Source organism: Canis lupus, chromosome 34, assembly GCF_048164855.1.
Source record: "Canis lupus baileyi chromosome 34, mCanLup2.hap1, whole genome shotgun sequence".
Taxonomy (NCBI): domain Eukaryota; kingdom Metazoa; phylum Chordata; class Mammalia; order Carnivora; family Canidae; genus Canis; species Canis lupus.
This window is the reverse complement of record NC_132871.1, coordinates 8,309,471-8,322,962: the sequence shown is the minus strand read 5'-3', so window position 1 is coordinate 8,322,962 and position 13,492 is coordinate 8,309,471. Positions and strand designations below refer to the sequence as shown.

The 13,492-nt window shown below is 38.7% G+C and overlaps 1 protein-coding gene across 3 annotated transcripts in view; it reads right to left on the bottom strand.

The window, feature by feature from the left end:
* CCDC141 (coiled-coil domain containing 141) overlaps positions 1 to 13,492 on the bottom strand; it is a 180,655-nt gene that overhangs the window by 73,191 nt on the left and 93,972 nt on the right. For all 3 annotated transcript variants that reach the window (XM_072811090.1, XM_072811092.1, XM_072811091.1), the window contains exon 7: positions 10,265 to 10,459. In XM_072811090.1, the coding sequence (XP_072667191.1) occupies positions 10,265 to 10,459 (195 nt within the window). The remainder of the gene's footprint in view (positions 1 to 10,264; positions 10,460 to 13,492) is intronic.

Sequence of the window (13,492 nt, the reverse complement as noted above, 5' to 3'; positions counted from 1 at the left end):
TACATTAAATGCATGTGCAAGGGGACTCCACTCCCTTCTTGAATGTTACCATAAAAGTATTATATCTCAATAATGTGGGAATACATTGAAGGCAAAACAGTCACTAGAAGGAGGAGGTGGCACATCAAGGACCAAGATAACCCATAACTTAGAATTAAAATAGCCAAATTCTCTTCTAGAGTTTTTTTCTCAAAAAGATCAAAGTGTTAGGAAAGCACCTACTTACAAATTATCCCATGTATCACACTTGATAGAATTATGGTGGAAGAAAGGAGGTGAGTGGTTGTGTTCCTTCATTAGCTCAACAAATATATTTACAAATAAGGTGAGGTGCATACTGTAAGAGAACTTATTCCTTTTTTTTGCTTATTTATTTTTATTTAAATTTAATTTGCCATCATATAGTATAGAGAGTTTATTTTTTTATCCATAATCCAAACCTAACCCTACTGGGAATCATCTAAACACACAGAAATGTTAAATTTAATGATTTTAAGAGGAGTCCCCTTTCAAAAAGATTATACTGTCTGTGATTGTCAGAATCCCATGTAAAACTCATTTATCTTATCCCCAAGTAGAAGTTGATGAGGAATCTATGTACCAATTCCAGAAATGATCTAAGTAACATTGCTCTCACTTAATCTATTCCCGGAATAGAACCGAATGCTTTTCTATTTACCATATGCAAAAGGAACCTGATATACTGGATCCAGTCTGGAAAGAATCTCTTTGTCTCACACATGGTATAGAGCAAGTTATTTTTAGCAATGACACTATGACTCCCATATAAACTCCTGTGGAATTAATATTTCCTTTGTAGTTTTCTCTTCACACTCCTCTCTTTCTTCAAACTTGGTCAAATACAGATTTTATGACTAGGGGCAAAAACAAGGATATGAGCGCAAGGATAATATTTTCTCCCTCTGGATTCTAACTTTTCTTGATGATTTATTTGATAGTGTACCAACCAGTTCTTGGGCAGATAAGGAGACCACTCGGCTCTTTTGCCTTGGTTTGGAAAGACTAAGGAGTTGTTTGGGTTTTTTTTACGATGCTAATAAAGATTTTTTTGTGTGTGTGGAAGGAGCCTCGGTGTCCATCGAAAGATGAATGGATAAAGAAGATGTGGTTTATGTATACAATGGAATATTACTCAGCCATTAGAAATGACAAATACCCACCATTTGCTTCGAAGTGGATGGAACCGGAGAGTATTATGCTGAGTGAAATAAGTCAATCAGAGAAGGACAAACATTATATGGTCTCATGCATTTGGGGAATATAAATAATAGTGAAAGGGAATAGAGGGGAAGGGAGAAGAAATGGGTAGGAAATATCAGAAAGGGAGACAGAACATGAAGACTCCTAACTCTGGGAAACGAACTAGGGGTGGTGGAAGGGGGTGGGGGTGAATGAGTGACAGGCACTGAGGGGGGCACTTGACAGGATGAGCACTGGGTGTTATTCTGTATGTTGGCAAATTGAACACCAATAAAAATAAATATATTATTTTAAAAAAAGAATAACTGATGCAAAAAAAGAAAAAAAAGGATTTTTTTTTCCTCCATTGTTAAGTACAAGATCCAAAGTGGGGCTGGACCAAATCAAATAGACATAGTAGCAGGACATAGCACATTCTACTCTTTTAAAAATAATTAGTGAGATTTATAAATTAAGCAAGAACCATGAGTCACCCAGAATAATTGTATCACACTATTTCACAAAGATGCTTAAGATGTAGTATTGTTTGCTGCTAGACTAACTTATTTAAAGGGAATCAACATTAAAAACAAACAAATCTGAACAGTGTAGAACCTTGAAATTTTCCTTTCATGAGTTCCAAGGCTGAAAAATGAGTTTGGTTGGAACTTTTATAATTACCAAGGTCACAAAACTCAGCTTCTCATGAGAGAATCCCACTGTCTGCAGAGATTTCTTCGGGGTTCCGTTTCATCAAGACGGAGAGCCTCCATTTCCTTTCCTAAACACCACCTGAGATAATTTCTTGTGACTCCTGGTTTGGAGAGCTGATACTTGATTCAGATCCCGTCCAAATCTGCCCCAGCTCTCAAATGCCAGAAAGGCGAGAGCCAAAGGGTGATGTGATTTTCAGCTCCCAGTATTTGCTGCTCCCTACTGGTGTCCCTGTCCCTCTTGTGTCTCCAAGGTTCTCTCCGCTGGGCCCCAGCACTCACCCCCCTTCCAAGTGTTAAAAGGCGGCTTTGTGGTGTTAATGAGAGATGTGTAAAATCCTGAGGTCCTCAACCTGGTTTGGGCCTCACAATCTGAAAAGCTGAAAAAACATTGAAAGGTGAGTTTGGGGTTGAAAATGGCATGTAGCTGATGCATCGTATCAACAAGAGTGAAGGAAGTTTATGTATTGACAAACTCTCACCTTTTCTGAGGTAAGCCTATCTTTGAGATGGATAAACTCCACCCACAAGTAGAACCCAGCTAGTCATTGTTTATACTTTCTGGTTTCTTTTATCTAAGTGGACTAGGTTTTAGGATGATTTTGGGAATCATGGAAAGTGTCCCTTTACAATGAGTGAAGCATTTGTTTTCTTTCATTTATTCAAGAAATGCTTATTTGACTCTATGGAGCATGTACCGTGGTGCACGCTGGGGACAGGAAAATGAACAGAAGCATTCAAGTCACATGAGAGTGGCCAGTGCAGTATTAAATGCATATATAATAACAAAATAATGGCTAGAGCATAGTAAGTGCTTAATTCTTCTATGCACCAGTCATGTATCAACTCATTTAGATAGCTCAGTGACATACCACCTCACACCAGTGAGAATGGGGAAAATTAACAAGGCAGGAAACCACAAATGTTGGAGAGGATGCGGAGAAAGGGGAACCCTCCTGCACTGTTGGTGGGAATGTGAACTGGTGCAGCCACTCTGGAAAACTGTGTGGAGGTTCCTCAAAGAGTTAAAAATAGACCTGCCCTACGACCCAGCAATTGCACTGCTGGGGATTTACCCCAAAGATACAGATGCAGTGAAACGCTGAGACACCTGCACCCCGATGTTTATAGCAGCAATGGCCACGATAGCCACACTGTGGAAGGAGCCTCGGTGTCCATCAAAAGATGAATGGATAAAGATGTGCTTTATGTATACAATGGAATATTCCTCAGCCATTAGAAATGACAAATACCCAGCATTTGCTTAGACGTGGATGGAACTGGAGGGTATTATGCTGAGTGAAATAAGTCAATCGGAGAAGGACAAACATTTTATGGTCTCATTCATTTGGGGAATATAAAAAATAGTGAAAGGGAATAAGGGGAAAGGAGAAAAAATGAGTGGGGAATATCAGAAAGGGAGACAGAACATAAGAGACTCGTAACTCTGGGAAACGAACTAGGGGTGGTAGAAGGGGAGGTGGGCGGGGGGTGGGGGTGAATGGGTGACAGGCACTGAGGGGGGCACTTGGTGGGATGAGCACTGGTGTTATTCTATATGTTGGCAAATTGAACACCAATAAAAAATAAATTTATAAAAAAAATAGCTCAGTGACTTTGTGAGGTGCATATAATTATTATTTCTATTTTTCAGATAAAAAAGGTGGATGTAAAAGGAAGTTAAGTAACTGTCTAAGGTCATGGAACTAATTCATGTCTAAGGCCAGATTCATACCTCAGCAGCTTGGCTCCAAAATCTATCATATTGTTTATTTTATTTTATTTTATTTTATTTTATTTTATTTTATTTTATTTTATTTTATTTATTTTATTTTATTTGTGTGTGTGTGTGTGTGTACTCATGCTATTTATTCATTTAGATGTAATGATACATTTACATCGCATATCATGTAAAATACAATTATTGCTGTTATATACTTTCACAGAAAAGTGTCATCCTAATAAACACTTAAAAATTTTCATTTAATACTCCACAACTCCAAAAAAAAAAAAAAAATACTCCACAACTCCATTTATTTATTTATACTCCAACTCTATCCTGAAAATATTTTTTTTGTACATTTATCACCAGTTGCTGGAACTTGTATTCTGAATGGCATTCCCTGAAGTAAATAAGGATTGTTAGAATTTTTTTTTAAAGAGAGAAAACTCACGGAGCACCTGGCTGGCTCAGCAGTTGAGCGATCTGCCTTTGGATCAGGGAGTGATCCCGGGGTTCCAGGATCCAGTCTGGCATCGGGCTCCCTGCAGGGAGCCTGCTTCTCCCTCTGCCTATGTCTCTGCCTTTCTCCCTGTGTCTCTCATGAATAAATAAATAAAATCTTAAAAAAAAGAAAATAAGAAAACTCAGGCTTAAACTGTAAATTGACTTATCACATAGCTAGTCATTTGCTCGTTCATTCAATAAAATTTGTTGAACACGAGGTGGTATGCACAGATGACTAAGACACAATCTGTCTCTAGGGAGCACAGAGAAATACTAGGGGAATAACGAAAAAAAAGCAGTTAGTGCTCCCTGGAGACTTCTTGGAGGAGGTGGTATGGGTAAGGGTGGTACGTGTGGATCTCTTCATCCAGCATAATTCCCTTCTCAGCTATGACATAGAGATTGAGCTTGAAGTCATGTATTAAAGTAATTAAGCTCTCCTCTTTCAAAAGGATCTCATTCCAATGACCTTGGATCAGTGTAATCTCTTATGAAAATATAATGCTTCTAATATTTCACTGCTTCAAATAATTCAAATAATTATTGAGCATCTGCTACTTGAAAGGCACTGCCCTAGGTGTTTTTCTGTCCTGGTGAATGCAAAATAAAATAGACATGTTTCTTATCCTCAAGGAGTTTTAATTCAGCAAAGCAAAGAAAAGAAATTCTACCCAGGAATGTCTACTATACAAAGAAGACTATATCTGATGCCAATGGAGAGATGTAACAGTTTAAAATTGTACATGGAAGGGAAACTAATAAATACACTCGTGACTCGCTTAGAAGTCACTCAACAGCTTTATTGTGAAGGATACTCATGAGTAAGTGACAATAAAACTGACTGCCTTCATTTTAAGACTAATTAAATATGGGTTGAGTTGTGGGCTTTCATGAGACATGTAAGATGTTAAAGGCATTTCTTGTTTTTGATAACTTTTCTATTATATATAATATTTTGTGTTATTTATTTATTATTTATATATTTTTGTTATTATTTATATGTATTTTGTATATATATGTATATAAAATATTCGCTGTGATTTAAATAGCCTGTCCTTGAGTTCTAAAACTAAAGGTTTCTAAACCATTCTCTCAGAGGGCATACAGGAGGAGAGTAAATTAAGACATCATTTGCTTCTGTATCAAGAGGTTTGCTTCATGGTTTTTAAAAGTCCTCAATATCTCTTCATATTTAAGGATATATTCAGCATAAGATAGAAACTTTTTTTTAAAGATAGAAACTTCTTTTTAAAAATGTATTTATTTGAGAAAGAGAGAGAGAGAGCAAGCACGGGCAAGGGAGGGGCAGAGGGAGAGGGAGAGCAAATCTCAAGCAGACTCTGTGCTGTGTGTGGAGCCTGATGCAAGGCTCGATCTCATAACCCTGAGATCATGACCTGAACTGAAACTAAGAAACAGATGCTTAACTGACTGAGCCACCCGGGCACCCCAAGACAGAATCTTTTTAGCATACTATTCAAGATGTCCCTGATGCCATGACTACTTCTACTGCACGTCCCTCATCATTCTGGGCTTATATCCTACATTCTTGGCAAAATGAATTACCTCAGGCTCCCCCAAACAAGACATAACTCTGTACCACTCAGTCCTCCCCCACCCCTTCTTGCCCCAGCATTTCATACTTAGCTCAGTGCTCATTGTCTCTAGAGAAGCCTTCTTTGACACGTCTTCCCTGGCCCTCTCCTCTATGTTCCCTAATTCTCTACACTCACTCCGGAAGCTTTGGGCTTCTCCCAAAGTGCACAACACTTCCGTTCCCTTGCCTCTCCTCCAAACTAGGACCAAGAGGTCCTGAAGGCAAGGATTATATCTTCAATTGCTTTAGCTAAAGTACATATATGATACATGAAAACATTAGGTATATGATACATTAGCTGAATGGAAACGTAAAAGAATGGAGGGAGTTTAAAAAAAAGATGCATTAGTACTTTGTAAGAGAGAGGGAAATTGTTCTGGAAAGGAGAAATCTGAGACAGGCTGCCTAAGAATTATGAAACTGAATGTAAGTACACTTCCCTTGACGTCCAATGACAATTAGCTTAATTTCCTGAATTCATTTATATCATCTTAGCCAATTCCTTCTGGAAATATTTTTTTAGGTCCGCTACTTGGACAGGTTTCTTCATTCTTCAATATGTACAACATCTGGGCCATTTCACTTGATTGTTTCCCATGTCTGGGCTAACATGCACCTATTTTGAGAATGGGAGAATAGTGTATACATAAATGAGAAAAATCGTACCAAGCTCCATCCTTACTTTGATTTCATCTGAAACAATCAGCTGCCATCCCACACTGACAGTTAACCCTTCTTGTATTCGTTGCTAAGTGATTTAGCAATAAGTTCACCAACATGGTAGATAGCCCCAAAATGGAAAAGGGGTCTCTCAGGTTCTTAAGTAACAGTTGGCTCGGTGTCCACTTGAATCCAGTGGCCGGTTTATGAAAAAGCATTAGGAGCAACATTCTGGGGTCCTGTGTGCTAACATCGCCACCTGCCGCTCACTCCAGGTACAAACTGCCGTACCTCAAGCCAAAGGCTGCAGACGCTCTGAGTAAGAAACAGACCCTTGAACCTTGGGGTAATCGCAACCCCTAGCAGGATTAAATGCCAATCGATGCCACTCCTGAATCCACAGGGCAAAGGCCGTGGGGAGGTCTTGTCGAGGTGGATAATTAGGTGATGATTCTACTTTACTGAATTGCACAAATCTAGATTTTTGTGTATGTTTTGTTCTCTGCTGTATCCCCAATATTTAGAATAGCACCTGACACACAGTAATTATGTAGCAAAAATATGGTAAAGAAATGAGCCCCTAAAGAAGGAAAGTAATTAATTATTCACCACACTACTTAGAGACGTCACTAAAAGAAATTATTATGACTTTCTTTCTAGTAAATATGAATATCCATATCTGAAGTTGAGCAAGAGGGGAATTAATTACAATGAAGGGAGAGGAAGAAAGAGGGAAAATTTCCAGGTGCTTGCAACAAAAGTACCAGCAATATATGATAAAAAAAATCCAGATTAAAAAGAGAAATATATATGATATGAAAGCACTAACAATAGTCCATTCTGCAGATGAGATTAGGACATCTTTTTCATTTTAACAAAATTTTTAAAAAGTGAAAGTCGTGTTTTTAAAATCATACATTTCACTTTTTACTGAGCAAATACTCGAGCTGTCACGTTCATTCATTCATATATTATATGATACTAGCATATTTCTTACGCTGGTATTTGGCACAGATATTGAAGGGGAATATTGACATAGCTTTAACAAATTTGGAATAAGGTTGTTTGCTGAACAAATAATTCACTTATCAAGAATGGAATTGGTTTTCAAAGCAAATACCGTTTTTTAAAGCGCTGACCTCCTCTTTCTTTCACAGTGCTGCATGTGTTGGGAGAGTCACTAGCGCTCCTAGCCATCATGATTGGTGTGCCAAGAATGCCTAACACTGACCCTTCTTTATTTGGGGCATTTCTCAGTGTTTGGTTTGCAGCCAGCAACCTTCAGGGCTGAGAAAATGTCTCCTTCTGAGACAAACAGCAGGCTGGATTATTGTTTGCTATAAAACAGATTCCCCAAGCTGAGGGTTCCCCTCCTAGAACTCCACCAGGCTGCACCTGCAGTCGTCCAGCTGGGCCCATCTGCTGGCCCATCGCCCCCCATTCCCACCCCCCACCCCGGCCCCAGGGAATTGGACTTAGGAAAGTGATTCGACACACTGACATTTCTTTTATTGTTTTTGTGAATAAAAAAAGTCTTTCAAAACTGACACAGCAGTCATGTGTCTTTTGTGAGCATCCACAAAACAGTGGCAAGTTAGCATATTAGCTTGAAATTTGGGTAAAATTTCAGGTGCCTCATAATCTTGGACAACATGATTTCATCTAGGGACAGGGATGCTCAAAATTAGAAATATCCAGCGCACTCATGGTACAGTAAAGTGAATTTTTAAAAGGAAAATTCAGTGCTTCAGAGGTGATATAAATTGAAAATACCCCTTACCTAGTGTAAACAGAATTTTCAGGGTAACAAAAAAAATTAAGGGATTTTAAAATTATATTAATGTTTTAAATCCAGCTCTTTAACTAGGATTATGTATAATTGTTATGCCAAAAGTTGGGTAAAATGGTGAGAATTTTGTAAAATTTGGAGATTCCACAATATAAATAAAAAAAGAAAAATACCATTTGCAAGTCTTAAGAAGAGTTTCCTTCTTTCATTTAAATGGGCTTACCCACTACATTATTTCCTCACCTAATGCATCTTAATAATATGATAAATTTTTCATTTCAAAAGTCATGATTAAATATCCACTGTCCACACTCCGGCTTCTATTTTTGCTGAGGTAAAAATCTAGCAACTTTCACCCTGATTCTTAAATTTGTAGTTAAAAATTACTTCCCTGATGTTTTGAGAAGGGAGAACAAATCCTATACCTTTGTAAGTGCCACTTGACTGAAGAGAATGCTATAGCATGGATAATACAGAATGGATAAATCCCAACTGAACTAGTTATAAGTTGAATGTCATGGCATTTCAAATGATGAAACGGGGAATCTAGAAGTCAAGTCTTAGGGGTTAAGAAACATAATTTCTTAAGATTTGACCTGAATTTCTATATGAATTTGAGAAAGTAATCACTCTGTTCTTTTTTTTTTTCCACTATTGCAAGAAATGTCATTCTTTTTCCCTCAAGGCCCAGAAATAATGTAAGAACAAAGTCTCCCTGGAAAGTTACCAAATAATGAGAGCAGAGGAAGCAAGAGCAAGAGAGTAAGAATCAAAGAGAGTGAGAAAAACTATATTTTACAGGACTGAAACTATAGGCTTATTGTAGAAGCCTTGTCTTACCATACCAACAAGTTCTATGACTATCTTCCTTAGAAGCAGCATTAACCGATGGATGCCTCCCTCATTTTGTAGAATGAGGGTGCAATGCAAGTTAGAAATCTCTTATTTGAAATCAGGACTATTTAAGAGGAACTTTCCTAAAGCCCTACCATTTACTCAGTTCAATAGCTCCAGTAACATGCTCTGTTTCTTCTCTTAGAACAAAGAAATCCCAAACAAATAATTTGCCAAATATTTCTTGAACACTTCCTCATTTACTGTTAATTCCAGCACCTCTATTTTGGAATGGTACTCTTCATCCTTTTCAAATTTCCTGTTAGTAAGGAAGTTCAAAATTAAGGAAATATTTTTATATATATGTACCAGAACATTGTATTCAGATTGTTGATATCATGACCTTAAATCACAATACACTTACCTTCTGGGGGGTTACCCTTTGGTTTCCTGTCACATTGTCCAGTTTCAAAAGTATCACTGAAATTTAAGGTATTAAGCAATTCGAATAAGGCAGTTTGGAGGTGTATATTAGATTGGAAAAGGTAGAAAAAAGTGTTCAAATAATAATATCACCAGCTTCAGATCTACATGTGAGGTGAACATGTAGACATTCCCGGTCACCAAGAGCCACCTGCTACCATCAGTATCAAGTGAGTCAGCCATGAGAAGCAGAGCACTTCTCCAGCTCAAGAAGACCTGGGGATGGTCCAGAGCAAGATTTTCCCTTGGCTGACTTTAAAAGGCAGACCCAAGGCAGGGCAGTCGGGTTGAGGCTCTGCTTCTAGCCTTATGGTTTGCACGCAGAAGGCTTGCAACATCCATATATCTTTACTTGATATATGAAAGAGAATTTTTAAAGGGGAAATATATTTTCGGTAAAAGTTTCAAAGGGTCCATTTCATCCAGACATACTTTATGATAATTCCGTTACTTGGTGAGAAACACTGTGGTGTTGGTACAAGCGTCCCCCTGAAACAGATCAACGACAGCTCTAAGATGAAACTCTCATGGGGACTTTTTTTTTTTTTTTTTTTGCATGTCAAGGCATAGAGTCTCCTATTTTGAGATCCAAGTAATGGCCATGACAAGAATCTATTTTAGAAGTTCATTTCTGCTGCTATTAATTTTGAACCTGTGTGCAGAACCCAGACTTCTGCGATGTGCCCCAGCCTAGCGAGGTAACGAGCCTCTCACCGGTCTGCCCTGATTACCTAAAATTACCAACGTGACCTTACACTGACCTGATTAGCGCTGCTAAAAAAACCGTTTGCCTCTCTTAACCAAGTTTTCCTTTCCGCCATGAGCTGACCAAGTTCTCCTTGGAGCTGATTCAGTTTCTGGTTAGAGAGCTGTAGGTGCTCTTTCTCCACGTAGCCCTTGGACAGCAGAATCCCAAGTGCATCACTCTTCAGCTTCTCAACAGCAGAATTCCACTCCTACAAGAGAGCACTCCAGCTTATTTTACGCATCCTCCCCTTTGCAAACTCTGGTAAGACTCAGAGAACATTTAGGTGCGTTGACCGTATCAGAAACGTGTCCCTATATTTTCAAATCATGATAGGGTAAATGCTCCATTCCAGGTTTGAGTACCAAGATGTAGTAGAGAGAGAGAGAGAGAACAAAGGCAAGAGGCCAGAAAAGGAGAGGGATGATAGGAGGAAAGGGCAGCTGGGCTGGGGGGGGGGGGGAGTGTGACTGATGGAGTGTCCGGTTGCCCCGCACACAGGCCACTTCCCCTTCCATTAATGCTGTCTGAAAATATACTCCAAAAATAGGCAACAGTGTTTTTCAGTCTCTAACTCTTTGCAACCTGTTTTCATTCATTCAAATAAAAAGAAAATCTCTCTCCTACAATTCAATCTCATTGCCAATGTGGGCAAACGAGTACAAGAAAGGAAGAGAAATCTCCTATTTTATGGCTGGTGTTTTTGTATGTGCCTACACTTAGAACCGAAATTAAGATCTGTTATTCTTCATGAAATTAATAGTGGTTATTGTGCAGTATTCTCTCCTTCCTGACCTGAGTCTCACCTCTCAATGCTTCATTCTTAATGCTATATAAACATTTCAGGAAAAGAAAAGAGGTATCTTTTTGCTTTCTGTTACATGAAGAAGAAAAACAGTTAAGTAGAGAAGAAAGAAAGTAAAAGTTGGGGTAAACTGAACATATTAACAATTTATTTAAAGGGAAATTTAAATTTCTTGCAAAAAGAACTGAAGCCAGATTCAGCTTCCTAAAACCATTCTTATCTCTAACATGGCAGTCTTGCAAATGAATTTTCTGGTACCTCTCTTAGCTGAGACTGGAGCGCTGAGCATAGGTTGTTTTTTAAAGCATCAGAGATTCAGCGCCAAATTTCAAAAATTACAGTCTGACTCCATCCTGGCTTGTTCCCCAGGGCAAAATATCCTATTGTTAAGTTACATTTGTTATATTATACTGTGCAAAATAAGTATGATTTTAGTGCAGTTTACCACTACTATTTCCATTCATTCATTTCAGAAGACATACTAAATACTATGCACTTGGCATCACACTCAGATGGATGATTTGGGGGTACAAAGAAAGAATAAAATGTAGTTCTTTCCTTTAACAATATATAAACTGCTATTTTACATCATGTTCAGTATATTCATACCATCAACCATATGAAATGTATGCTGGGCCTCCAAACACATCGTGATGACTCAACTAATGGAACCAGTGACTGCAGGGTTCTTCAGCCTGGCTACCTCAATGGTGGTAACTGGGAAAAGCATGATAGTAGTTGATCATACTCTCAGCCTTCTGAGAGAATGACCAAAAGTGGGGGGAGGGTTGTTAAAAACAAATGGAGACCAGCCCTGAAAATTGCCTGGGCAGACAAGACCAGTTGAGTCATACAAACAAAGCTTAATTTAGCTTATTTTGTGAGACTGTCTTGACCTGGGTCATTTCTTGTTTACACCTCTGGAAAGTATAAGCAAAACTTGAACCTTCCCCAAGGTGGATATGACGTAACCACTGACCAATTCCCTGTCATTTAAGAAAATTCTCATATTATGACCAATAATTGTGAAGGGTAAGCAGTCACAGCCTCCTCACTATATTAGCTGCTTTGTAATACTAGACCCTTGAGCCTTGTTTTGTATTTTGGGGTGAGTGCTGCGGTTTGCAAACTGTCTTTTTCTTCTGTGCACAATAAACTTTTACTAATTACTACTTTGGTGATTCACTGTTTTTACTTCTGGTATTTATGAACTTTTGACACTCCAAATTTCTCAGCGAGTGCAAAATCAATATCTTGAGGCATGAACATGGGCTTTGTGATTTCCCAAGCTCCTTCATTTTTTTAAAGAGCAATTTGGCCCCCACTTAATTCAGTTAATATGTGTCATGACATTCTTTCGTAAAACACTGTAAATATCCCTCCCACTTAAAAACTATTACCTTAACCTTATGAGGAAAGAGCAAATGTTTTTAAAGCAGTTAGCACAATTTCTGGCACAGGAAATAGGCATTCACTAAATCTTAGTCCCCCTTTACATTCCATCAGTTTTATCATGGTTCACTAGCACTCCCAAATTTGTTCTTCATGGGAATTTCTGTTTCTCAGCTCTAAAAATAATGGTAGTGGAAGGATTCTCCAAATGTTACTGACCAATGTTACGTATTGATCCGTGTTGTGTATGACGTTTATGAGATAAACAAAATAAAGCAGGTTTCTTTTACTGCAGGCCTTCTTGGATTCCTTAATATGTTAATGTGCTTTGAGATTCCTAGCTGGAAATGTGGTTTGAAATATTCTGGACAAACTGTTTTTTTTTTTTTAATTTGTATTTATTTATGATAGAGAGAAAGAGAGAGAAAGAGAGGCAGAGACATAGGCAAAGGGAGAAGCAGGCTCCATGCACCGGGAGCCCGACGTGGGATTCCATCCCAGGTCTCCAGGATCGCGCCCTGGGCCAAAGGCAGGTGCTAAACTGCTGCGCCACCCAGGTATCCCTGGACAAACTGTTTTTGTTTTTTGTTTTTTTATTTTTTTTATTTTTTTTTAATTTTTAAAATTTATTTATGATAGTCACAGAGAGAGAGAGAGAGAGAGAGAGAGGCAGAGACACAGGCAGAGGGAGAAGCAGGCTCCATGCAGGGAGCCCAATGTGGGATTCGATCCCGGGTCTCCAGGATCGCGCCCTGGGCCGAAGGCAGGCGCTAAACCGCTGCGCCACCCAGGGATCCCCTGGACAAACTGTTTTGATCATGAAACCATGTGTTTACTGATCATCTCTGGACGAATCCTCCAGTTGGAACAATGTTGGGAAATTCTGTGCTTGTGGCTAAAAGCAGATGAATCACCTAGGAGGTCACCTGCTTTCACAAGTCTATGTCTTTCCTCTTTTGTCTCTATCTCTCCAGTGACCCAACTAGTCCATCTTCTGTCTTTTGCATCCATTCTCTCATTTTCTGTTAAGATATGTGGGGTATGGGG